This window comes from Neopsephotus bourkii, unplaced genomic scaffold (assembly GCF_033783945.1).
Source record: "Neopsephotus bourkii isolate Nb327-2 ecotype Australia unplaced genomic scaffold, CSIRO-AGI_Nbou_v1 NB_284, whole genome shotgun sequence".
NCBI lineage: Eukaryota > Metazoa > Chordata > Aves > Psittaciformes > Psittacidae > Neopsephotus > Neopsephotus bourkii.
This window is the reverse complement of record NW_026900793.1, coordinates 443401-470201: the sequence shown is the minus strand read 5'-3', so window position 1 is coordinate 470201 and position 26801 is coordinate 443401. Positions and strand designations below refer to the sequence as shown.

Below are 26801 nucleotides of genomic sequence, written 5' to 3'. Positions count from 1 at the left end.
TTGCTGTTCCCAGGGCTGAAGGCAGATGCTTTGCATCCTGAGACACCAGAGGGATTTGCCCTTTGAGTGCTCCGTTCCCCTGGGACTGTGGGTCCAGCTGCTCACAGGGGCTTCTCCTCCACCCAAGCAGGGCGCTGCCCCCACTCCCAGGGGGCCTTTGGTCCCAGGAGGGGCTGAACACCCCAAAACCAGGCTCCCCAGGCCTCCCGGGCTGGCTGCTGCCCCGCGTTGTGCAAGGCCCGGTAGTTACGTTGCCCTGTGCCTTGCCCAACAGCTCCTTCCTCTGGCTGCGCGCCTCCTGCTCGCTTTCGACACGAGCTGGGCCCGGCCACCACGTCCCGGGGGTTTTGCTGCTCCCACCAGCACGACCCCGGACGCCTTCCACTGCTCCCTTGCAGGTTTCCGGGCCCCCAGTGGGTCCCTGAGGGCTGGATCACACCAGACCCAAACTTGGACCAAACTCCCCCAGCTTGGCCAGGTCCCTCCCACCACACTCCCCCAAGTGATCACACAAGAACGACACTCCAAGACTTCGGGTCCAGATAATGTTTATGAGCAAAGACAAGCGATTACACTCTGGCAGGAGCATACAAACAGGAGCAGAGTGCCTGTGCTAGCCCTGCCGCTCCTTCCCAGCTCCCTCTGCATCCGGCTGCCACCCCTCTTTTGAACACTCGTCCCAGTGCTCAGCAAACAGCCCCAAAACACGGGATGGGGCTGTGGCTGGTGTTCAGGGCCACTCAACCCCACACCAGTGCCTGGGGACAGCCAGGAGGACGTGGCCCCCATGCAGCAAGCTCAGCATAGCTGGCTCGAGTGGCTGGTTTGGGTGGCAGGTGCCCCCATGCTAAGGGGGAGACCCTTCTTGGGCTGGGGGGACACCAGAGGCTGCACCTGAGACACCCCTTTAGGGTCTGCTGCCCAGGAGCCAGCACTACAAGCACCCCAATGGGCACCCTGAGTCTCTCTGGGACTGCTCTGTGTCTCCATGGGGAGGTGGGCAGGACCCTGCTGTCCCAGTGGAGCAGTTGACCCGTACACTAATGATCAGTGTCCCCACGGACATCCTTCCCATGGCCATGGTGGGAAAGGTCTGGGCTCACACATACTAAAGGGTCAAACCTGTCAGGGCAGGGCTCCAGGGCTGCCTGGCACTTGAGGGGCCTGGCTCCCCCATGGCTGTGAGAAGAGCAGTGAATGCCCTGGGCCAGCCCTGTCCCCTGCCTGGGCGGTGTCAGCCGCTATCTGCAGGCAGAGCAGCACAGGGGTCCCCTGAGCACTGCCACATCTCCTCTGGGAACCACAGGATGGTAGAGAAAGGAGGGTGCCAGGCACAGGGGCTCAGCTCCCCTCCAGCAACCTGGGGTACCAGCAGCCCCACTCGAGGACCCTCCCAACAAAGGATGGAGCTGGGGGCCACAGAGGAAGGGCAACCCTCCCAGCTGGGGGCACTGCCTGCACAGGAAAGCTCTGCTCACCCCTTCCCCTGGCTGTGCACCCTGTCTCTAACACCCAGGTTGGACAGTCCCATGGGTGGGTTTCCCTGTGCTCCATCGTCCCACCATGCCCTCTCCCCTGGACACACGGCCCAGGCTTCCCCAGGGATGGGCTCCCCGGCACAGCAGGGGCTCCCCTGGCTGGTTCCATGCCCTTTGCAATGCCCATCAGTACGTCTGAGGTGTGAGGATGAAAAGTCGGTCTTCCTCTTTGCGGATCCACTTCATGAGCTTGTTGACAGCACTGATGGCGCCGGCCTTGGTCCCCAGGGGACTATAGCAGATGTAGAGCTCAAAGGCGCTGGTTACCTGGGCAAAGAAACAGGGTACTTTCTGGGAACATGTCTGTGCCCAGCTTGGGGCTGGCACTGCACCTTCCCCATGGGCTGCAGGGCATGGGCACAGGGGCTCCAGTGCAGGGACACGAGGTGGCAATGGGGTACCCTTAATGAGTGGCTTCTGGTTTGTCAGGAGGACCAAACCCCAGAGTGGGTTTTCTCCATGGCACCGGGGAGTTAAGGACAGTGCCTGGCACAGCTCATGGTGCTGGAGATCACCAGGTGCTGCTGAGATCCCCGCCTGTTCCCCCCTGGCATGGGTGGCATCGGGGCAGGCTCACCTCCAAAGGGAGCGGGTGGCCACCCTGGAGACCACAGAGGTGGTGCTGTGTTGTGCCACCACCCCCTTATTCCACCACGCTGGACAGGAGAAGAGGGGCTCACCCGAACCCTGCAGACGGCCCTTACCCAAGCCAGGAGGTTCTCACGGGGGCCCGTGAAGTAGATGTTCTTCAGGGGGCGCGAAGAGTTGTGAGCCCGGCTGTGGAGGTACTGGTAGAGCCCTAAAAGCCTCTCCTTCTCCTCCTCCCGCACGTAGGGTGCCTCAATCTCCGGGCTGCAGGAACACAGCACCCCGTTAGCCCCCTGGAGAAGGGGGGTTGTGCAGAAGGCTTGCCCCATGCCCCACGTTCCTCACCTGGTGAAGAGCCCAGAGCTCTTGGACTTGTAGATGAAGTGCCGGAGGTCAGGGATGCCCACCTGGGCCACGCTGTAGAAGGGGGTGCGCAGGGCCTCCTGGAGAGCATGGTGCACGCCCCGCCGGCGCAGCCGCTCCTGGAAGCGCCGCTTGCAGTCAGACACAGTGAAGAAGTCCTCGCGGTCAGTGGAGACCAGCAGCAGGCACAGGTCCATCTCCTGCTCCAGGTAGGAAATGTGGGCATGGAAAAAGCCGCTGGAGTTGAACTTTGGGAGGCAAATGGGAGTCCAGGCTTCCCCCTCCCGGAAGGAGGAAGAAGAGCTGATGAGGTTGAAGAGCAGATGGAGGTCAATGGGGTGGAGGAACTGGTCCTTCTTCCTCACAAGAGACACCAGCTGGTTCCCCGACAGGAGAATGGAGAAGACGAGGCTCTTGGCCTTGGCCTGCTGGAGGCTGGAGCTGACAGCGTCCCGCACACTGGCGGCCAGGGGCAAGCAGCGCACGGCACCCATGAGGAAGCTGGGGTCGTGGGCCATGAGGTCCAGGAGGTTGTCAGTGATGCGCTCGGAGCCAGCCAGGAGCCTGCGCAGGTCATAGTTCTGCTTCTGCTGGAAGATGTGGTTGAGCTGGGTCCAAGTGAGCAGGCTCAGGATCTGGTAGTAGATGTAGAGCAGCTCGTGGGCGATCTCCTGCTCCGACTGCCGGGTCCGTGCCACTGCCACCAGCACCAGCGGGCTCCTCCGCACAAACACCACCTTGTAGCCATCTGCTTGGGAAGGAGTCCCCGGGGGACCGGGGACAAGCCTGTAAGCCTGACTACCCATGGCTGCAAGGGGGAGCCAGGCTGCAGACTCTCCCCCCAGCAACCAATCTATCCCTGGGGACTCCCAATGTGGCCCAGAGTGGCAGCAGCACAGCTGGCCGTGACATCCCTCATCCCATTTCCCCTCCTCCCCAGGCGATACCTGCATGGATGGACCGGATGGCGTTTTTCTCAGCTTCCAGGAAGGACACCAGGGCCATCATGACACCCATGGTGCTGGACAGGGCCTCCTCAGAGCCATAGCGGGAGTACACAGGCTTGCCCGCCTCGCTCAGCACAAAGACATGCTTCCGATGCATGCGCCAGGCATCCATGGTCACATCCTCCTCCTCCTTGCCTGACAGCACCGAATCGCAGCGGGTGGTCTGAGGGGACAGCTCCAGCTTCCCCTCCTTGCTCTGCCTCATCTCCTCCTCCAGGTCGAGGGCCATGCCCGTGAGCTGGGTGCTCAGCTCGCTAAAGTCCTTGCTGATCTGCTCCATGGTGGTCGGCTCGCCCGGCTCCCCACGCCTCTCCTCCGGGCTCCGCGCCGCAGCTGCTCCGTCCTCGGGACTCGTCAGGTCCTCATAGGAGCGGGTGTGCACGAACATGGCTCCCTCCTGGCCCGCCCCTGGGAACAACGGGCTGTGCAGCCTCCGTCCGCCTGTCCCCATGCTGAGGCAGCAGGCGGGCAGAGGCTGCAAAAGGGACAGGACCTGCCCTCCTTTCCCCATCCCACAGCACCCAGGAGTTCGGGTCCTGCTGGTGGGGTCACCAGTGGGCCCATCTCCCCCTGCCTGTGGGGCTGTGCATGGCCAAGCTCACGGGACAAGGAGCTGCTTTGGTTTTGCCCCTCGCTTGCCCCCACAGCAAGCTCTGCCTGTACCTGGCTCCGTCCCCTGCGCCAGCCCCGGTGTGGGGCTCTCGGACCGCTCCGTGTGCTGCCCATCTCCCGGTGTCAGGGACCCGTTGGGCACTTCCCAGCCTTTCTTCTTGTGGACATCCGCAGCCATTCCTCGGGGCAGGACCTGCACATGACACACGGTATCGGTTCTCTGTTCCATCACCTACAAAGCAGGTCCTGAAACGGCTCTGCTCTCAACCAGGGCCATGCCAGCATCCTCGGCCCAATCCTGCTGGCTCAGCAGGCAGCACTGAGCCCCGGTGAGACGTCAGGAAAGCTGCTGTAATCCAGCAGGATTTCCTTCCCCCCCCCCCGTGGCCCCAGCTCCTTCCAGTCCCCCAGCCCGGCACCGTTCATCCAGGCTTTGCCCTGATTTCCCCTGAGCGCCAGGAAAGCAGCTCAGTGTCCTAGCAGCGAGGGGAAAGGGAGATGGCCCTGGGCAGGGCTGGTCCTGCACACAAGGAACCCACAGGCCTCATATTTGCAAAGGGTGTGTTTTATGGCCCTTCGCGGCCTGGCTTAGGTGGCTGAGATGAGAGGAGGACGGTGACAATCCTCCTGAGGCCAAGGCAGCGCGGGCAGTGTAACCCCCTGGGAGCAGGGAGGCCCCCGGAGCCCCTGCCCGGTGCTCACCCCTGGGCACAGCCCACCCGCATCCCCAGCGCGGGGGATCCAGCCCAGGAGTGCACACACGGGCACAGGCGAGCGCAACAGTTGGCAGCCAGGGACCCTGCACCCCCGAAGCCGGCTGACGGACCCCGAACACCGACCTCTGCCACAGCTCCTGCCCAGCCGGGAACGCCGCGCCGGGGGGAGCCGGGCCCTGACCCCGAAAGCCGGTGACAACCCAACAGCCGCGGATGAGGGCCCGGTCCGCGCCTGGCCCTTCCCTCCTGGCTGCGCCGCCGCCAGCCTCCTGTACTTCCCCGCAACCCCACGGCCCAGGCCGGGGGAGGGTCACCGCTCCCGGACCGCCGATGTGCCGCGGGGCAGCGCCGAGCTCGGGACCCCCCCCGGAGGACAACGCGCAGGGACCGACCTTCGTGGCTCCTCCCGTCGGCGCCGGCCGCAGCTGCGGCGGGGGCCGCCCGGCAGCCCCCGGCACGGCCTAGGCGGGGCGGGGAGCACGACACCGGCGGCGGGCGGCCACCTCCCGCCCTGCCCCTGTGCCCGGTCTCCCCGGCGCCCCCGGCATCGCGGCGCCCCGCCCCGGCGGGAACCGCCCCCCGCGGCCCGGCCTCACCGCCCCGAGGCCGGGCACCGTCCCCGCGGAGCCATGGGAGCTGTAGGCAGACCCCACCGCTAACCACCGCCCCAAGCCTCCAGCTCCCGGCAAGGCTCGCGCGCCGTGCGAAGCACGCTGGGACATGTAGTCCGCCGGCGCGGAGCACGGCGGGACCGGTCGTTCAGCTCTAGCGGAGAGGGACTACATTTCCCAGCGTGCATTGCGTTGCCCCCCGCCGGCGGGGGTGAGGTCAGCGGAACTTCCGGCTTCTCGCTGTGGTGGCGCTGGGCCTGGCGCGGCGCGGGAGGCGGCGGCTGAAGAGGAGGTGAGGGGTGGCCTTGTCCCGCCGTCCTGGCTGTGGCCCCTCCGGAGGAGCCGGCACCGGGTGGTGCTCGAGGTTTTTGTGTGGGGAGAGGCCTGGGGGTGCGGGCTGTGGCGTGGAGCGGGGCGGGCGCGGCTGCCGGGGGTCTCCTGGGGTGCAGGGGCTGGGCAGAGCCTCCCGGGGGGCATCCCGCGCAGGGGCGCTCCCTGGGGTAAAGGAGGTGTGTCCTGACGGCCTCCCGGCATGGGGACGTGTGTGCCCGTGGGGCTGTCTGGGATAGAGAGGCGTGTGTGGGGCGGCGGAGCAGAGCGTTCCTCCTGTGGGACCATCAGGATGCGGGGTGTCTCTTTTGGGGTCACTTGTGGTGGGGATTGCCCGCGGATGGGCCTGCCTTGGCTGCGAGCTGTGAGGAAACGCATCTCTGCGCCATGCCCTGCTGTGGCCTCAGGCTTCATGTCGTCCTTGGAGCCCCACGCCTCAGTGGCCTGTGGGACATGGGCTTTGGGGGCTCAGACCCCGGTGCAGGACTACTGTGGAGTGTTCTGCATGCCTGTGCTGAGTGCTGGGCCCTTCTGCCTGTGCCAGCATCAGTGGTTGTGGTGTTTCTGGGTATATCTGTGTTATTCTGAGGCCCTGGTCATACCACGTCACATGTGCTTCTGTGAAGAGTGCCTCAGAACAGTTGTGGTTTTGGAAGGGGTGGACAAAAAGCAGGCTGGATTCATGCTGGAGTGCAGGGAAAGGTGATGGGGCTGTTGCACAGAGTGTGTTGGCTGATGGTAACTCCATGCAATGGGCTAAATGGGATTTTGGACTGTAAACAAAAGCTTAGGTGGAGCAGGCTGAGGCTTTGCTTGTGCTGGAGGCTGGTGAAGGCTGGGTAGTGCTCAGGGGCTATAGAGCTAAGGGAGTAGTAGCAGTGACCTCCTGTGTTTTGTTTTTCAGTCACACCATGAGAGTCTGGTGTGATTGCTAGTGTGTAGTATTAACTTTGGAAATGCTGCTGAAGGTGGAATCCACTTTCCTACCCCAGCAGGGTGCTGGTGATGTGAAAGTCTCTCCCAGCAGTCCCTAGCTGGGAATGCACTTATGAAGTTCTTTGGGACAAGCAAAATCAGGATAATAATGGGGGGTATATGTGCTAGAAATTCACCTGATTGTTTCTAATATGAGTTTTAAAAAGCATCATGCAGCTGAAAAGGACACTCATACCCCTTTGTACGTGAAAACCTCCACCCTGACACCTAGGAGAGCCAAAATGGTTCTCCCTCTGCTTTTAAATTTCAGTGGCATGGTTTTGATATTTCTGAGTTAGACATCTTCAGTTTTAACATTGACAATAACAGGCTTTCTTGGCTACTTGCAGTTTCTGTAGCTTGGGGAAAGGTTTTGTTTTGTACCTTCTGTAGTATTCGATTTTCACAGAGGCTTCTTCCTTTCTTCAGGCTTACAAAGACTTTACTCGGTGCAGAAAGTTGTTCTGCAGCAAGTTACTTCCTCTGCTCTTTGAGCATAGTTCTGTGTGTAGTTACGTGTTTGGTTTCCTCATGCTCTATAAATACCCAGTCTGGCAGCTTTGACAAGATCTGTTTGGGGAGAAGTTGTGAATATCAGGGTATTTTTCTGAAAATAGCATCTCTGAAATGTCACCTCACCTAATCTGTCACTCATTTCTGCTCTCTTCCCCCAGATTTGGGAAACAAGGTGTGAAATTGGGTGTAAGTTGGTGAGGAGATGCCTGAGGACTGTGCTGGCATTCCTCACTCTGCCCCTTGCCTCAGATCTTTAGTTAGTCCTTAAGAAGGTCAGCTTCTTAGTCTGGTTCAGTTGCATGATTCTGATGTACAGTGCCATTATTTTACCATAGTATGTCATGAATTGGAATAAGAGATCCAAAGGAATCTGCTGTCAGGATTGGCATGTGTGGTTTGGAAAGTGGAATTGGGAATACCCCCAGGCACTGGGGGATGCTGGGAAGGGCAGAGCATGGTCCTGAGGAAGTTCTTTGGGAGCCATCACCAGGGAGCATCTATAGCTCCATCAGCATCTCCTGGGAGGACTGTGGGACCAGTGGTCCTTGGAGGAACTTAGACCATGAAAGAGCTTCCCTTCCTTTGAAATGCACCTTCTGTATCTTCACTGGAGGTGAGGCTTTGCCAACAGGAAGTAGAGCCAGCTGGGGTAGGAGGAGGGAAATAGAGTATGCAGGATGCATATCTATCCTCCTGAATATCCAGTCTAATTGTAAGAGCTAATTATTGCCTTGGACTCTGAATCTGGGCTTTGTGAGTGACTGGACCGTGTTATGTGTTCTGTGGCTGCGTTACTGTGTCATTCTGAAACATCCTTTGTTGATTTCTCCTTCAGATGCATGGTTGTGACTGAATTACAGCAAAACTAATTGACAGACAGTTCCTAGGACTTGGGGGTGGATTTTTCCTGTGTTTTGATGTTGGCCTGGCCCCAGCCCCGGGCTCTGTTGGTGTCTCTGGCAAAGAGCCTTGCTTTCACTGACCGGTCTTCTAGCTTCTGCCTTCCAGCAGGAAGGTGGGAGCTGAGCTGGCAGTTACCTGCCTGCAGCAGAAGGATGAATCCTGATGGCTTCTCCTCAGCATGCATCTTTGGGGCAGCTGTACCAGGGTTTACTTTCAGAAGATCTTGGCATTGGTGTAAGCCAGCCTAAGAAGTTTCTGTCCCTGTCCTGCAGCGTGCTGTCACTTTGTTTTGTGGGGCTGTGTAGTAAACCGTATCACTGCAATGACCTGGGTTAAATATAACTCTCTTTTGGAGGGTCATCCACGGTGCAGACCTAGAAAAGCACAGGCTGGCACGGCTAACGTGTTGTGCCTTGCCAAAGGCAGAGTGGAGGGAGCACATTGTATGAGGCTGAGCAGGGGACTCGGAGCCAGAGTTGCTGCCTGTGTTATTGAACCATGACCTCATACTCATGGATGTCGCTGTGTGGCTCAGCTGATCTGTGCCAGGCCCAGTGTCAGCCCTATGGTGTTTTTTATCTCCTCTGATAATTTGAATGTTATATCCAAACAGTTCCCAGCTGGTAAAGGTTTGTTGTGTTTTGATTTTTGCTTGTCTGTTTGTTTTCTTTTTAGCATTGGTAAGCTTGTTGACTTAATGAGAACTGCGGGAGGAAATCCGAAAAGGAAGAAAAAGAAACACCAGGTCTGTAGATGAGGGTGGTGAGGCACTGGCGTGGGTTGCCCAGAGAAGCTGTGGCTGCCCCATCCTTGGCAGTGTTCAAGGCCAGGTTGGACAGGGCTTGGAGCAAGCTGCTCTAGTGGAAGGTGTCCCTGCCTGTGGCAGGGGATTGGAACTGGATGAACTTTAAGGTCCCTTCCAAGCCAAACCTTTATGCAATTCTAGGATTCTGTATTTGCAGGCTGCAAAAGTTCATAAATAGAAGGATCAGCTGATGCCAGCCATTATGATGACTGTCGCAACCATCTTCGTTTACCTGCTCTCTGTGAAGTGTGCAGTCTCAGTTCTCTTAGGTTCACCTCCAGGAAAGAAAACACGATGGAGCTAACAGAGGAAGTCCTCTGGATCAGGGGGTTGCTTGTTGCATTGAGAGCCATGTAAAATGTGAGAAAACCAGTGCTCTCAGGATCAAGTGGCCAACTGAATGATCCTGGTTCTTTAGAAATGAGGGCATGTGGTTCAGTGGTAGTTGTACAGGATGCCTTCATCAGCTTGCACACCGTTATGTACTCCCCAGCTCCCACATGAGTGTTCCCTGGCTGGTGATGGACCCTGGCAGGAGCAGGAGCTCCCTTTTGGCAGGGCAGCTCCCTTCAGCTCCCTGGCACAGGTGGCTGCCAGCTGCAGCACCTGGAATTGCTCCCTGGTTTGAGGTCTGTCACAAGCCGCTCTGTCAACCTGCCACCTGTTTGGCAGTGCTGACCTTTGGAAGTTAGAAGAAACAGGATCTGCTTTTCTTCTACATTAGCTGCTCTAGCCAGGCCTGCCAGTGACTGTCTGCACTGTCTTCTGTTCCACCTAACCACTGTGGCTGGTTTAATCCTGCTTTTGAGCTGTTTTGCAGCAGCATGGGAGCCCCAGGCCTCCTAACCTTGGTCTTGTGGCACAGGAGCCCTCCCACACTGCTGCAACTGAATTAGCCAGAGCAGATTTGAGACTGTCAGGTTGCTAGCTGCCTCATTTTGCTCTATGCTGTAACCTTTGTTTTGGGGAGAAAGATGGAATTATTTCCCATTTCAAGGCCTGGCTTTGACAGTCAACCAGGAAATCCTCACCTTCTCTGCTGGTGGGAGGAAGTGGATGAAATTTTAGATCTCTGATGAGGCAAGTGTTATTTGCGTCACTCAGCTTGATGAGGGCAGTGTTGGAGAACAGTGCCTGTAATGATTATTGGCAAAGTCTACTCTGTTATCTACATGCTTTTGAGGGCAGAGTAACCATAGTAGGCCAATAGTAGTGATCGTTTCCTTGAACAACAGGGAGCTTTTGGCAAAAAAAAAATAGTTTGGATTAAACATTAATTGCAGACTGTTGTTCGGCAGCGGTCCTGGTTGGTGATGATTGTGGCTTTCTCACATCTAGCTGCGCTCCAAATAGTGTCAGACAGCACAGCATGTTGGAAAGCTTTATGTTAATCAAAGCAGATATCACATTGTTTGCCCACCCATATTGACAGCTTGATTTCAGAAGTCATTTGATGCTTGCAAATTTGAACATGGAAAAAGGCAACAATTAAATTCATTCAGGCCTGGATGTGGTCTTGTATATTTGTGGATCCTGATCAGAATCCTGACACACCCCACTTGTAACCAGCAGTGGTTTTTTTCACATGTTATGTGTTCTTCGCTTTGTGGCTTATTGTCATGCTGTTTATTCAACAGGTTGTGCTGTCTTGGTGTTCTTAGAGTGAATTAACTGTCTCTGGAAACCACCAGACAAGACCAAAATGTGGGGAGACCATCGGCAAGGCAACAGAATGGGCTCTTTTCGGTAAGCACTTGAATGTACAGTTTGTTTCAGCAACATTCTATGATGCAATAAGCCATAGGAACTTTGTGCGTTAGTATTTCTGGGCAGCCTTCTGCACACAGGCTATTTTGGTAGAACTCCTGAGGTCTGTGTTGAGCTAGGTGTGATTGCCAAAGAACAGGCAAGTTAAGTGACAATTTAACTTTCTGTATTTCCGAAGTTTTGTCAGTTATTATTGTTTTTAACAACAGCTGCTTTTAGTATTTCTGTTCCTTCTCCACACCACCTTTTCTAGTGATGCTTGTAAGCTAAGGTGGTGATATGCCATGTGGGTTTTGGTGCTATGCACTGTTAAGACACAGAAGAGAATAGCCTAATACTGTGATGTTGATTCTCTTCAACCATGGCGCTTGCCTTAACTTCAGAAATTCTGGCACTTCAATTGCATACAGCATCTTATGAAAACTTTGAGAGTTTATTTCTCTCTGTGAGTTTAAGTAGATTGTATATCCCCATGTTCTTGGCAATATTCCTGCATAAGGCAGTTTTGAATGTCACTGGAACTGTCTTAAAGATTCCTATGCAACTGACCTGAACAGCGTGATATTTTTCTTAGTTTATATTCCTCTGGTTATTAGTTGGCCCTGTGCTTGCAAGAGGGCTCTGGCTATAAGAATGAAAATGGAGGTACCAAAAGCTAGGGTTTTCCTCTGTTGTGCATAATTCTTTCATCCTTCTCTTATGTGTCCACCTCAGTTACTTTAATATCAGTGTGATAAAGGTACTTCCTCGTGGCATACCTTAGGTTTCTGAAATAAGATACTTCAAATAATTGTCTGACTGTAATGTATTGAGAAAGCTGATGAGATCTGAGCTATGAAAATGAGTACTCTCCAGCACATGTCTTAATGGTGTTGATGAGGGAGTGATTGTGTTCTGTGATGATAACAGTTCTGCTGATTTTTAAGTGGATTTTATTGGCATAATTGCTTATGATATTGGGTGGGGAACTCTAACCTCGTACCAGTTTTAATTACTGTTCTTCAAGGTAGTGAAACGGGTATGTAGCTTAGGGGATCTGTATGTGGTAGTTTAACTGTGTAAATGTCATCTTGCATTCTGTTGGTGAGTGATTCTGTTGTGAAGCTCAAAGAACAACATGACTTGCTGTAGTTGCTAAGGAAATGTCCATTGCTTTGGGTAGCATTTGGTGTTATTTTGAAATGTGTTGGTATTTTGTTATTCTATTAAAAAAAAAAAAAAGTATTGAAGTCTCACTTGCATGAAAAATGAGGTAGCTCCATCTCGAACCTCCCCTCCCTGCCAAAACCTCACTGGGTTTTGAAAAACTCTTTTAGGAGGAGACCTTTCCCTGAGTGGTTTTATACAGATAAAGGAGGTAAAGCTCAGGAGAGCCCACTGCTATAGTGCTGCAAACTTGGTGTAAGACAGCCAGTCTGGAGGCACAAGCACAGGATCATCTTGAACACTGACTGTTGGCAAATTCCTATGAGGCATCCTCAGAGTCTGAACTGCTAGCTTTCAGCATTGTGCCAGTCTGGACTCCAGCACAAGGAAACAGAAATGAGTCTCTGTAGTATGTTAATGGAGCATGTTTGGTAACCTCTGCTTTTATGTGCCTCAGGATGACGTGTTAAGTTAGCTGTTTGTAATATTGCCTGGAGAACTTAAGCTCAAGTGGTTCCTCACAGGCCTGTGCTGTTGATGCTAATGAGCAAACACACCAGCTGGTGGAACCTTGGAACAGCTGCCCAGGTGTGTGCAGTGCAGGACTATGTGGATTGCTACCATCATTAACCCATTAATATTGCAGGTATTCCCTGTTGAGTGCTTCTGGAAATTGTGCTGAAATGGGAGCACCCAAGTTTACTTTCTCACATCTGTCGTATGCTGCCTCATCTTAAACTGCCAAACATCAATATCTTCTGCGGATCTTAGACTGTTACACAACTCTATAAAAAGTTTAGAGAAGAATGTGCTGCTGTGTAGATTTCAGACTCTAAGCACGTTATGAATAATACTGTCTTTATTTCTACAGTGGGAGCCAAGAAGAAAGGTTTGCTCCCGGGTGGAACAGGGAATATCCTCCTTCCCTTGATAGCCTTGCTCAAGAAAGACACTCTGGCAACTTCTCTGGCAGAGAATCACTTCCTTTTGATATCCAGGCACTCACAGGCCTCCTCAATCCTCAGTTTGCCAACAGAGAGGAACCTTCTTTCAGCTTTGGAGCTAGAGATGGACCACGTAGTGACTTCAGAGGTGGGGAGGGGCACCATGATTTCAGGGGCAGAGATTTTCCACCATCTGACTTCCAGGGCAGAGATGAGCCTCAGATGGATTTCAGAGGCAGGGAGCCACACTCTTCTGAGTACAGGGGCAGGGATATGTACTCTGGAAACTTCAGGGACAGAGAAGGGCCACCTATGGACTTCAGAGGTGGGGACGTTCCTTCAGTGGACTACAGGAATAGGGAGACATTCCGTATGAACAATAGGGATAGGGAAGCACATAATATGGATTACAGGGGCAGAGATGAACCTCCATCAGACTTCAGGGGAAGGGGGTCTTTTGATCTAGACTTCAGAGGTCGAGATGGATCTCATTCAGACTTCAGGGTGAGAGATATGTCTGAGTTAGACTACAGGGGCAGAGAGCATTCCTATTCAGACTTCAGAAATAGGGATGTACCTGACTGGGACTTCAGGGGTGTGGGCACCTCTGATTTGGACTTCAGAAACAGAAACGCACCATCATCAGACTTCAGAAATAGGCACAGGTCCCGATCTGATCAGGATTTTAGGAGCAGAGATGTGGCTCCTCCTATGGACTTCTCAGACAGGGAAATGCCTCCTGTGGATCAAAGCCTTGTAGATTTTAGGCACAACCAATCTACTGTACCTTTAGCAGAAAGAGAGGGCTCTGGTTTAAGCACCAGCAAGAGAGAGGAGCCTGCACTTGATCTAGATAGAACTCCCTTTGCTAGTCAAAAAGGAGACTTTCAACATTCAGAAGCACCAGCCAGAAAAGAGGAATCCCATGGATTGGGTCTGGAAGACGACGCTTCACACAATTTCCAAAATAGCCGTGGACCTCTTCCGACTCTTCAGGAACAAGAGGAGCAACCTCAGACCTTTTCTAACAAGCAGCAACAGCAACAGCAGCAGCAGCTTTCTGGGGGGGAGCAGCAAGGATCCGATTCTGATCTTGGGTTAAAGGGTGAAGGTGGCTTGGATTTCCTTGGAAGGCAAGACACTGACTACCGAAACATTGAGTATCGTGATGTGGATCACCGGCTGCCAGGGCATCAGATGTTTGATTATGAACATGGCAAGTCCTTTTCAGAAGGAAAACCCAGCAAAGATTCTAGGCCCTATAAGAGCCTTCAGGTAGGTGGTTTTGTCAGTTGATGGTTCTGTTAAATGTGTGTTGGCCAAAGAATGGAAGGAGCTGTGAAGGAGTCTTCTGTTCATATCCCATCACTTCAGTTCTATCCTAATTCACCGTCCTTCTCTGAGATCATCCTCATGCTCCAGGTTGTTTTAATGAGCACCTTTTCTATCTCACAGATACTTTCTTCTCAAGAGAAATGCAGTTTAGCAGTTGGGAATTGTTAAATACATGAAAACCAGCTTTGGTTCAGAAAGTCCCCAAGTTGAAAATGACCAGAGGGAAGGAGAGAGTTGGGGGAAAATAATACATAGAAAAGTTTATTTTGTTGTTTTCTCCTGGACATTGCTTATGAGCACTACCATTGAGAAGTTACTTGCCTGAGTGGACCTGTGTAGAACAGTGCAGCTGTTCTCATGCAGGCTCTCTTTTCCTTCAGAGTTAACTTTTAAATCTGAAGGTGATGGTAACTACTGAATTAATAACTACTGTTGAGTTTGAATTGTGTGCTACCATCTCTCATTTGTAAAAAACATCTTGATTTTATGAACTCAAGGACCAAGATTACCGGACCTGTCCCAAATATGTGAAGCCAAGCAAGCTCATTCGCTTAGGAGGAGTGCCTGAAACTGCCACAAAGGATGATGTAAGTGGGATGTTTTTCATCCCAAAACTTCTCTCAAGGGTTTTTAAAAGCACCATTTTAAGTCTGGTTAATGTAGTACAGATGGTCTGTCATTTTCCTCAGGAAAAAATCCAGATTTAGAAGTCATTGCAGTGTTATCTTTTACCTTGTTATTCTGGGGCTTGGGGAGTCTGTAAGTGATGAGTTTTTCTGCAGTCATGTGTGGCGTGTTGGTGGCTAAAAGCCTCAACTCCAGACTCTTTAACATGCCTTACTTTCATCATTGCTTTATATACCAAATATTATTATTTTGTTGTTATATTTTGGGCTCAGAAGACATGTAGTGTTGAAGTGAACTTGTTTATTCTTAGTTACTTGAAATTGCTTAAATGAGATCTCATAAAGATGGAAAAGATGTCTGCTGCTACTGCTGATTTTAGTAAAAAGGCAAAAAATAATCTAGGCTACCAGGTGAAAGAAGCTCCCTTTCCGAAAGCCTCCACTTTTAATTAGGATGGGGTTTTTTGGTGGCAGTTCCAGATATGAGAATCCTTACATGCAACAGTTTTTGCTAGGGTTAGGTGTGGTGGTCAGAGGCTTGGTACGGGAGAACTCATGGCAGAAACTTTGGCCATCAGAGGATGATAAGACTAAGAAAAGTCACCTCAAGTCCCTTGATTTTCTGAAAGGGAGCAAGATTATCTCTGACCTTAAATAAGGATCAGAGGTGAGCTATCTGGCTGCAAGCAGCATAATAAACCTTTGCACAGTTGGATTGTGGTGTAAATGGTGCCTACTTATTTAAACAAAACCCCAAAATACTTCCCAAACTCAAAGAACAGTTCTCGGGTACTGCTGGAACCTAATCAGAAAAATGCCTCAGTTTGTAACAGAGTTAACTGAGAAAGAAAAGGAGTCTTGGGGAGAGAGAAGTGTGCATTAGCAGGTGCTTCACTTTCTGAGATTTCAGTTTGGAGACTGAAGTGGGTCTTGGTTTTCCTGTAGATCCTCAATGCTTTCCGAGGACCTGATGGAACACCTGTGAAGGACTTGCGACTGAAAGATTACAGTTCAGGTGAGAATGCTTTTCTAGTGCTTTTAGTTTCAAGTTTACAAAAGGCATTTTTCACACTGACACTCACTTTGGCAGTTTGATTAAGTCTTTGGTGCCATAATTACAAGCATTTTTGACTGAAAATGCTCACTGGGTTCTGTAGTTTGTCCTCTTGTCTTAAAAACTGATGGCTGTGCTCACTGCTACTTCAGAGATGAGGTGTATGTCCTGGTGCCTCTAGCGAGACGTAAGAGCAGCAAGGAAACAGTAAGGCTGTTCTAATAGCTGTCAAGAGTAAAGCCAATACTGACATGGAACAGCAGGCTAATTCCTCAATAGATTTAAAAGTAATTGTTATTAAATCCTTTTGGATTGTTCTGTACCTTGTTTCTGAGATTGTCTTACTGTGGAACATGTTCTGCACAAGTAATGTCCTCAGGAAAACTGTTACATCCCAACGTTTCTCCTTCAGTAACATGAACTGTTACTTAGACATGAAGACAGGTTAAAAAAAAGGAAAAAGTAAGTTTTATAAACAAATATCCAAATACTGGCTCTGGATGCTCTTCCTCATTCAAAGACTTAAGTTTTGCTGTACTTCTGATCAGTATGTATAGGATTCTGAAGAAAGAAATATTTTACAAGGCTGCTTTGTGAGAAAGTTGTACTGGAACAGAGATGTGCGATGGTAGGAAATGCAGGGTGAGTCCTGGGGATTGGTTTGGATAATACTGGTAGGAAATACCTGGTAAACAGTACTTTTTATTTCTTAAACTTACAAAAGCAGAGGCCTCTACCTTCACCAGTGCTTTCTTATTACCAGCATGGGTTGCACATGAAACAGCTGGAATTCTTGGTGTCAATACATTGTATAAAGGCTTCCTGTATGTGTAGTAACTGAGGAGTGAAACTGGGCCAATGGGTATTTCTCAAGTGTATTTTTGTTTCTGGAAGCTGTCAAAGGAGATTTCACAACCTTCTTGTGAACCTTTGAACTAAAGAATACTCCTGTGTCACGTAATCTGGTCTGGCCCAACAAGTGGGCACACTCAGTCTTTCTTGCTTCCTTTCCCCTTTTCTAAGTATAGTAGAGCATGGCTGTCGTCACTCGTACAACACTCGCTGCAACCCAATAATTGCAACATCCTCATTTTTTTTGCCTGTGCTGCTGTGATTTGTTAGCTGTTTCTCTTCTGAAACACATCACTTTTCAGTAATAAATCAACTTGAACTGGAAATATCTTTGTGTCTCTTCTCATATATGTTATTAGGACTTCTTGCCCTCATTAGAGAACTGTTGTCTCCTGCTTCCCATTCCCCATTTCAAAGGATGAGACGCAGTGTTTGAAGTTATGTGCAGAAGCCCTAGTATCTCCTGGTGGTTGCTTGTAATATGAGGGTTGCAGTTTTTTGCTCTAGCCCTAAAAGGTGCATTCTCTTTAAGTCTGTCTCCTCAGTTGCAAAGGTGTTTGTTTTTTTCTTTTTCCCTGGCAATTGTGGGAAGGGAAAGAATGAAGTTAAAATTATCTTGTATTTTATGAGCTATTTAAAGCTGTTGTTTAACCTGGTCCTGTCAACATCAGTAATTTAAGCAGTAGAGCATTATTCTGGGTTACGTGGATGCTTCATAGACTTTGTTTTGCAGTATGTCCTGAGGCTGCAAATGCAGCTGCTAATTTAAACAGCTTTCTGATCTTCTTGCACAAGATGGATACATCTAGGACAATAATAGCTTCCTGAATTCTGAAAACAACTTCTTGACATCGGGTTTACTAGAAGCTGTAGTAAATTTAATCCAGGTTTTCACATGAGGTCATCCTTGTAGAGAAGTATGTGAAATTGAAGTCATATTAACTTGTGAAAGGCCCAGCGTGTTTGGAACTAGAGGCCAGTCATGAGTGAAACAATGCTTTTAGGTGTGTATGGAAATACTCAAAAGAATCAGAAGCAGACTTGCTGGATCATTTATGTCTCCTGGATACACCTGGGCCCACTGGCTGCATTGCTCTATCTGCTCAATGGGATGGCGGCAGGCTGGCTCAGAGGAGCACGTGCTGAGCCTGTCTGAGTGGGTTGTATAGTTTGGAGTGCTGTCCAGAAAGGTTAAAAATAACATTAATCATGAGTATGCATGTGGAGTGTGTTTGAGAGAAGAATGCCTGCAGCTGGTGGAGAACAATAACAGCCATAACAAACAACATGCAATTAACTTGGAATAAGTGAGGTTCGGATCAGCTTCACAAAAAGATAACGCTGATCACAAAGCTTATCTCAGCAGCTTCAGCATGATAATTCCACTGTATGATCTTCACGAGACTCTGTTTTGGGGGAAAATATGTGGTTCATTTTTTTTTCCCTTGGAAAACACAGCTCGAGTTCTTTATAAAGCCCTTTCTTTTTATGTACTGTGTATGTGCTAAGGGAAGCATATTTTCACTGAAGATTGTGCTGAGCATGGAACACTGTTCTTAATATACCTGATATGATTTTGGTACACATTCAAGCTGTTTATTCTTTACATTATTTTGCCACTGAAGCCCACAGACTGGAATGGTGGTTAGATTTTAATCAGGGTAGTAAGAGAGCCCAAGAAGTGGCATAGTAGTTCCATTTACATCAAAAAGGCAGATATTTAGAGACAATGGCAAAACCCAAGTCAGACTTTATAGTATTACTCTACACAATGTTAACTTGTAATTTCAATCAGATAGATTTTTGAATTGGTGCCTGTATGTTCAGACTGAAAGTATCAAATCCATTTGTGGGGGAAGAGGGATGCTTTCAACGTAATGTGTAACCCTTGGCAGGAATAACTGTGTTAGATTGTTGGCTTATCTGTCAGCTTGCCTTTTCAAGTGTGTTTGGTCATGTCCGTTCAATTAATCATTACAAAGAATAAACCCTGAGGTGATAGTGGAGTCTTCTCAAAGACCATCAGCTGTTTTAGTATCTGATACCTCCTGGTGCCTCTTGCTGCGCAACGCAGAGGCAGCACCAGGGATCTACTGCTGCTTCTGTAGATGCTATCGGTGTTGAATTAGCAGAGGCTCTCTCAGAAGGGGTTGTCAGTAATGGCTTGTGAGCTCCCCCTATCCCCTCTGAAGGTACCTCTGCTCACTGGTGTCAAGGCTTTCATGTGGGTTTACAGTGTGGGCCTCAATCTGTGGAGCTGCTAGTGCAGTGTGTAACAGCACCAGGCTACTTGTGGCATGGTGTCTGTCATTCTCCTGTTGCTGCCTGTGTTGGTGCTGACTGCCTGGAACTTGAAACCTATACCTGTCGATCTTCCAGGAATCTAACACGAACATGCCTTGTCCTGGGTTTGATTTTGATCGTATTTTAAACTTATCTCCTGCCTGATTCTCATCAAGCTGTATTTCTGCTTTCCTGAGAAAAGCATAAGCAAAGTCTGAGATATCATCTTGAGTATCTGATACACACAGAACCCTTTGGCTGAACACACACACATGCCCTGGAGAAGAGGTCACATGGAGCTATCTTTGTCTTAAAGGGCTGCTTACTATGACTCGTTCATCCTTAAAAGATGCTGCAATGGTGGACGAGTAATAAGTGAAAACATAAAGCGTACTCTGAGTCTTCTGTTCAAGTGATTCTCCTGGATGTAGTCTGTAGTGGGACAAGCTTAGAATGTATGTTTTCCAACCAGGTTTCATGTTAGGGTTGGTACCAACAGTTGGGAAAAGCTGTTCAGGGAAAATGAGCCTGAGAAATTGCTGGCAGCCCATGAGGCTTTTCTCCTTACTCTGCAAGCCCATCTGGAGAACTGAGAGATTTTGCTAAGCTGGGAGAAACTGGTGGAGAATGGACACACTAACAGAGATGGAGAGCAGCATGCCCAGAGGGGAGCTCTGTGAAATGGACCTGGAGGGACCACATGAGCTGGACTGCATCAGAATGAGCAGCAAGGAATACCCTAGCTCCTTTATGTACCCTCTAAATTAGTGCAGCAGGTTAGAAATTGGTAGATTTGGGTTTGTTAATCCTCTCTGACTCTTCTGAATACTCACTTTTGAACCCTGGGTGGGGATGCAGGAGCACAGTGCTGCACCCCTAAGGAGCAAAGCACCCATGGAAATGGGATGACTGGAGCAGGGAGGAGCTCTGAACAGCAGAAATGCTTGGGGGCAGAGGGATGTGCACCTGGATACAGGTGGCTGATGCTGAAGGACAGGCATCCTCATGTGGTGGAAATGCAGTGTAACCTGAAAATGGGACTAACCTAGCAGCTGTGTAATGGCAGTTGCCTGCTCTGTGTTGAAAAGCTTTTGTTTTAGCAAGTACTGTTGGTGCTAAATGTACTTTATTGCTTGCTTAGACACCTTCTGGCACCAGCATTTGTTTTTTGTTTCATTTCTCCAGACCTGGCCCTTATGTCATGCTTGGAACTGCCCCCCCTCATCCATTTCTTTGTTAAACTTTAACTGCCTTGGCTGAGTCCTAGAAGAAACTGGAGTATCTTGCTGCTTCTTGCTGAGCTCTGCCACATTGCTGCCCTGTTAAATATTAATAAGCCCTTTAGATAAACCTTTCAAAGGTGCTTTTTTTCTTTCATGTGCAGTCTCTCTTGTATATCAGAACAGTGAGTTGCTGGTTTCAGAAATATTTCAGGAGCCCTCTGAAATTTACATTTTTATTCTTTAGCACTGCATTTTTCTAAAACTCATTAATCTAAAGTCTAGAACTTCATACTTCATGATGGAAAAATCGGTACAGACTTTTGAGTGGTGCTCCTCTCCATACTAGGGGTAAATTCTCCATTTTCCATAGCTTTAGTGAGTCTCGAGGCAGTAAGCTCCCTTCAAGCAGAGCTGCTACTGTGGTAACAGGCAGGGCTATGCATTTGCCTGGCCCAGGTATTAGTTCCCTCACTGTAGCTGTACATGCAGGTGGGGTTTGGGTTGGGAATGCCAAAGGGCTGGTGAAGTACTGCGCTTGCTCCCAGTTCCTGATACCTCGTGCTGCAGCTTCCAGCCTTAGATGGGGCTGGGGAGCTGAGCTGCTGCTCTGCACAGGGAGAGGATGCTTTTGGAAGTGTGCAGCAGCACTGTGCTAAACTGGGACCTTTTGTTTCCTTTTAGGAGTGATGCATTACCCTTGGGTAAACCCCTCTGAAGGGTGGATTTGTGGCCAGTTAGTGGCTTCCTCATGATCAGGGCTCGGCACCAACCTTGCGGAGTTTGATTAGCAGTAGATCCCACAAGGACTTACGTTCTTTGGGTTAGTACAAAGAATGTGCCGTGGGTTGATGTGAGATGTCTCAGATACATGCTGTGGCACAGAGGTGAATCTTGCCTGTTGTGCTAATTATACTGAAGACAACTTGGCCCACCATCAAGGCTGGTGCTAATGCACCACAGGAAGAATAGTCAACTGTTGCTGTGTTTAGTGCTTTGCACAGTGAAGACTGTGGCCCACTCTACTGCGTCAGCCACAAATAAGGGCATGCAGATCTTGGGCACTTGCTGACAGCTGAAGTGATGATCCATGAGCTCACAAGATGCTGTAGCACACATGAAGTTTCCTCTTGAGGCATGATCAGATCATGTGCTCATCAGCAGAGTTCTGCAGTCTGCAGGGGCTCACCTTCCAAAAGCTGAGGAAATAACTTAGCACTGATCTGCATGAAGCAGTTGATTCTTGTTTGTAGCCAGAATAGCCTGGTGAGGCCTAAAAAAGCACTTAGTTGGAATTAGTCCATGGTCATCAGTACCAGTCCTTGCCAGTTTTCCCAGCTGTGTGGGCAGTAGGCTTTTGACTAGTCCTGCTTGATTTCAGGGCAGTATTGCATTGTCTCTTGGAAGCAAAAGGCATTATTGCCCATTTTTCCTCATTTGTGATGTGGTGGCTTTGAAAATTGGAAGTACAAATCTGTTTTAAGTCAGTGTTTGAGATAGTGATCAGCTTTGATTCAGGGTTATAAGGCTTGTTCTACAGAAAAGGCAATAAACATGTTCATCCATAAAACATGCTCAGTGTCTTTTTGACGTGCAGAATCCTTCCCTCTGTTGCCACTTTTACAAACACACTCAGCCTTTCTGCATCTCCAGGACAGAACTTAAAGACTTTACATAGTGTGCTGACTTCATTGCATTGATTGCTTTCTGAGTCATGTGTGATAAGTACAGATGATATATCCCAGAGACCAGGTTCACGTGAGGAACACTTTAAAACCACGTTCCTGTCTGCAACACTTTCCCATGTATGTAGCCTCCAGCCCTCTCATGGGGTTTTGTGATGGCCCCTTGGATTCCAGGTTTCTGTACAAATACAATGTAATACTTTGTCTTTAATAAAGCTACAGTGTGTGTAATCTTAGTACTGTGGGATTTTCCCTCCTCTTCTCTGTGCTGGTGTTCAAATTACTCTGTTTCTGGCCCAAGAAGGGTTGACAGCCATTTGGGGCTCAGTCTGTTGTAGTTTGTAGGGCTGCCTGTGCCTGCTTTTGAGGACATCTCAGGCAGGTCCTTTCTGTGTCTTGGCCTCCTGGATGGACGGAAGAGGATGGACTGTAGTGCTCTGCCTTTCAGAATATAGCTGTGTTTCATATCCTGTTCTCTTACGCAGCACTTTCATGGATGAGTGTGTAAATAGTTTTTTATTCAGAGGGGACAGTATGAAGTGACAGACCTTTTCTCAGCAGCCAGGTGTGGCTTGTAAATGCTCAGCCTTTGAAAGAAATTGAGGATATGGCTTGTCACAGATCGTCCTGTTTATTCTGGTACAGCTCTTCAGCTTTAGTAGCTCTGAAGGCCAATTTATCTGTGCAGTAAAGAGATCTGACAAATTTATGGATGCTCAGAATCCACCAGCTGGTATTGAAAGCGCTCTTGGTTTTGGCTTCTGGGCTTGTGTTAGCACAGATAGCTCGTCGTGCTGCATCCCTCCAAGTTTTCAGACCATGAGTGCAGCTTTATTTTCTCTGCTCACCACAGAAGGCACTATGCTGTTGCCCATCCTTGCTGCAATAACAAGACTCGCTGCATAAGCACAGGTAAAGGCAGTACAATGCATGCCCAGGAGCTCCTGGCTTCTTGGAAGCATTGACTATATTATACCTGTTAACAGTACACTGTAATAGCATAGAGATACAGAGAAAGCCTTGTGTTTTCCAGCGTTTTCTTGTGATGGGGTATTTGCTCTTTAGTAGGGATGACCTTCATCTGCATCTTTCCTTGGAGAAAGCAGATCTGTGGATGGGGTCATGGGCATGTTACCCAAATCTTCCCCAGATGAGATAGGTCTTCCTATCAAACCAAGGGACATCAGGTTCTCTGAGAACAGTGTGCTAAATCCTGTCTCCGCTATACGAGCTCTGCAAAGGACAATGTTTGAGATTCCTTCAAGGCATGTGCAAGTCCTTCGTATCCACTATGTGCTTCATGTCATAGTTGCCTTTCAAGCAACAGAACTTTATTCCCCAACATATATGAACATCTGCAAGAACATTTCCGCAGCTGCACTTGGCTTTGCCATGCTGTCTCTGGAGAGAGCAAGCAGCAAGAATAAACTTGTTCAGCAGGTTGGCCATGGATCTGCTTTAATGTGCTAACTCTCTGAGTCCAAGAAGTGCCCAAAGCTGCAAATGCTTTTCCTCTGTGGTAATTCTGCTTCATTCTACAGAAAAAAAACACAAGTGAAGTGTTGTTGAGATGGTTGAGAAGCTCTCTGCCTATGGAGACTCCATCATTATCATCTTCTGCCCTCCTGGCAGAGTCAGGGACCTCCACTATGTTCTCAGCTGGCCCAGCAATCCAGTTTAGCATAGTTGTCTTTTGGCAAGCTGCTATATGGAGTTACTTTAACAGGAGGCCATCTTCTTGCTTTCCAGGCCAGAGGAGAGAGAATATCTTCATATTGCACCACAGCAGATGGGGTTTGGAGCAGATGGTTTTGAGAAGGCAGGTGGTGGTTCACCATGGACTTATGGTTACCTAATGCCTTAAGCTTGTAGGGGTGGGTGGTAACGTGACTTGCTGCGTGCTCATTCCTAGAATCAAGAAGATGGATCACCTCTCAGACTGGATGCCTTTGTCATGTTGCCATCATGCCTTCTTTGAAAAGTATCTTTGCTTTGGCATAGGCAGGGCTGCTGTCATTACATGATCTTTTCCCTTGGCCTCCAGAAACTCCAGAGATATTTTTTTGATGTCTTCACACTGCTTACAGCCCCAATCAGAGCAACATTATGGTTTTCCTTTATTTAGATCTTTGATATATCAAACTATCATGAAGTAACACATTACTGTGTGTCAGTTGTTCAGTAGAAACTGTGTGTATAGAAGCAAGCCTTATTTTAAATCCCAAATCTTTGATCTTTTTATCTGAAGCAAAAGAACATAATTCTAAGTCAGGCTTTCAGGATCTTTAGCCAAGCTATGGCATGCTAACAGGGACCTGCTATTTGTTGTCAAAATTCACTTCACTAAAGCACATCTCTTTCAGAGGCAAAGTGTTCCCTATTCAGATGTTTGCAGACCAGCTTCCTGGAGCTCTAAATGTGTCCTTATTGCTAAGTATTAAGCAGTCGTGCCTGTTTCCAGTGCAGAAAACAACTGAGCATGATTTGGGAACATCTGTAAAGGAATGTGTATACATAGAAGTACTTAAAACAGAAGCCTTCTGGTTTTTATGTGCTCTTTCTGTGTTCCTCTTTCACCTGTTGTATGCAGCTTGTGGTACTTGTGCAGACGAAAGGAAATAGTTAAATAAGGTACAAAAGTCCTTTTTCACAGTTGACCTAAAACACAGGTGGATAAGGACATGCATGTTTTATGGCTATGCTAGGGCCAAAATCTGGATGAGTTCAAGTGTTGGAGGACTGTTCCTGTAGGAAAGTTCATGGGGACAGTGTAACAGTGCTGCAGCATGCTCAGAGCTTGCGTGGGGGGAAATACTGATTTCTTTCCTTTTTGACAGTCTGTGGATCACATACATGTCTGCCAAAACATAAGGCACTTCTTACTCCACTCCACTTTTCTGTGTATCCTGAAACTATTATTGTACCGATCAGTAAGTGAAGAATCAAATTAAGAACATACCAGGATTTCTATCTTCATGGGAAACCTTGCATATGAATTTAGGCCACCTTGAGTCAAAAAACCCATGCTGTAATGTTCAGCAGTGATTTTGCTTTGCTGGTTTGATCGCTTTGGTTTTACTATAATGGCTTGAAGAATACCAGTGGGTGTCTGAGTGTTCCCATTCACCTTGGGATGACTGTTGAACCAATTCCTGCCATTTGGTGCCTGACCCTGTGCCTCTGTCAAAATCCCTTGCCCTGTTCTGATTACAGCAGCTGAATTGCTGCATTCTGACAGGCAAAGTGTGTGAAGGCTGTAGAAATAAAACTATACAAGGTCAGCAGCTGCTACACAAAGAGCTGAACCATCCCTACAGAGGAGGCAGGGAAAAGGTACAATAGTTGGTGGCAGGAGCCTCTATAGCTGCTCTCCCTTAAGAATCAGCCTCAGGTCACTTGGTTTTGTTTCAAGTGGTGTGCTCTGGGTAATGTGAATATTGCAGATCATAGAAAAGTCAGCAAGCATTGTGTTTTGAAGGTACTCTGTCGCAGTGCTGCTGTTCCACATGCTTCCATTTCAGTGGCCTCTCTAGTGTGGTCTGAAATGGAAGGATCTCTTGTGGAGCTGGGGACAGTGGGACAGCAGGGGTGCTGTACCATCCAAAACTGATGTTACTCCGTAGTTCTCATGTGCTGAGCCGCCTGTCCGACCTGTGCAAAGGGCTGGATCTGGGGACAGAGGAAGGTGTGAAGTACCCCCAGATCTTCCCCAGGGGTTTGAAGTGGAGCAGTGACTCCAGACTGTTCTCTTCTTGTGTCACTGCCTCAGTGTTGTCTGTGCAAGGCCAGCCTGTAGCAAATTGGAGAACGCTGTGTCCCTCTGCAACCTGACCACAAGAGCTGAACATTTGGCCTCAAGTTGTTCTTTGGCAGGATGTGGGGCCACAGTTTCTGGGTTTGTTTTCATTGTGCATGTTACTGCAGCTATGCTTATGGGGGCGGGGGGGTGAGTTTGGGGGGAAGGGCAGAGGCAGGAAAGTGTTGAAGGAGAAGTGTGCTCATCTGCCCCTTATCTGTCATGTAATGTTTGGAAGGGTCCTCTGGTGTACATTCCTGCAAGCATCTCAGCTTCTTTAATCTACGTGTAACATTCAGCATTGAACTCTCAGTTGTGTCATGCTGGATTAAATCCATGTCTGAACCACTCATTCGCTTCATGGGGACTGGGATGTAAACTGTCTCTCATTGTACAGCAAACAGTGAAAACTTCTGCAATCTTGTTTTCTGCCTGTCAGGAGACCCCCTGCTTCATAGGCACCTGGAAGTAAGATAACACTGATCCTGGCTTGCTGTTTACAGCAGCTTCCTGTGAAGGGGAATCAGGCTGAAAAACATCATTCATGCAGCACTTTTCTAAACAGGAGGGAAAGAAGAGCTCAAATCTAGAGTTCTGGATTTGACTAAGAGTCTAAAATGTGCCATGTGAGCCTGCATGCTGTGCGGTGAAGTAGTCGAGGTGACTGCCCAGAATGCAAAGCAGTCTCCCAGCAAGGGGCAGCACTGCTCCTGGAGAGCAATTCTGTCTGCAGCCAGGAGAGCTGCTTCATTTCCAGAATGGGCTTTAGTCTGCGGCTGGAACTGCAGAGCAGAATTGATGTGCTGGGAACAGCTGGGTGAATTTGGGTTTGTTGATGCTGTCAGCTGAAACCGTACCTCTAGGTCCAGGTGCCCACTTCATGTCAGAGTATTGAGTTGCTTTAACTGCATCCCACTACAGATGGTGTGCTGCTGGGCTGCATCTTTCACTGAGCTGAAGAGCACCCAGATGATAAATTTCCTTTTAGTATAATTATATTGAATAAAATAAAATGGAGAAGGGGAATAAATTCCTCTGTGGGGTAGAGGAGGAGCTAGGTTCAAATTGGAGTCTTGTTATTGAAGGCTAATGTGCAGTCAGGATTGGGTTGTTACACGCTTGAGCAGAG

General features: G+C 49.3%; 2 protein-coding genes across 7 annotated transcripts in view; one reads left to right on the top strand and one right to left on the bottom strand.

The window, feature by feature from the left end:
• Nucleotides 1-876: 876 nt before the first annotated feature.
• MON1A (MON1 homolog A, secretory trafficking associated) lies at nt 877-5399 on the bottom strand. Of its 3 annotated transcripts, none has more exons than XM_061346928.1 (6): nt 5217-5399; nt 4160-4301; nt 3437-3904; nt 2472-3237; nt 2243-2390; nt 877-1805 (listed from the first exon to the last, which is right to left on the bottom strand). In XM_061346928.1, exons 2-6 carry the CDS (start codon nt 4284-4286, stop codon nt 1665-1667), a joined length of 1650 nt encoding a protein of 549 aa, XP_061202912.1. In that variant the 5' UTR covers nt 4287-4301; nt 5217-5399; the 3' UTR covers nt 877-1664. The 3 variants fall into 3 exon arrangements, with proteins under 3 accessions (XP_061202912.1, XP_061202914.1, XP_061202913.1); XM_061346930.1 differs by lacking the exon at nt 5217-5399 and adding an exon at nt 4914-5178; XM_061346929.1 differs by lacking the exon at nt 5217-5399 and adding an exon at nt 4948-5178.
• Nucleotides 5400-5635: 236 nt separating this feature from the next.
• The window catches only part of RBM6 (RNA binding motif protein 6), a 57976-nt gene continuing 36810 nt past the window's right edge, over nt 5636-26801 (top strand). The window contains exons 1-6 of one of the 4 annotated variants that reach the window (XM_061346925.1): nt 5708-5727; nt 8835-8904; nt 10602-10710; nt 12749-14096; nt 14654-14743; nt 15728-15797. In XM_061346925.1, coding sequence (XP_061202909.1) covers nt 10667-10710; nt 12749-14096; nt 14654-14743; nt 15728-15797 — 1552 coding nt within the window. In that variant the 5' untranslated portion in view covers nt 5708-5727; nt 8835-8904; nt 10602-10666. Of the gene's footprint in view, nt 5728-8834; nt 8905-10601; nt 10711-12748; nt 14097-14653; nt 14744-15727; nt 15798-26801 lie in introns of all 4 variants that reach the window. The other 3 variants (XM_061346924.1, XM_061346922.1, XM_061346923.1) reach the window with 3 other exon arrangements.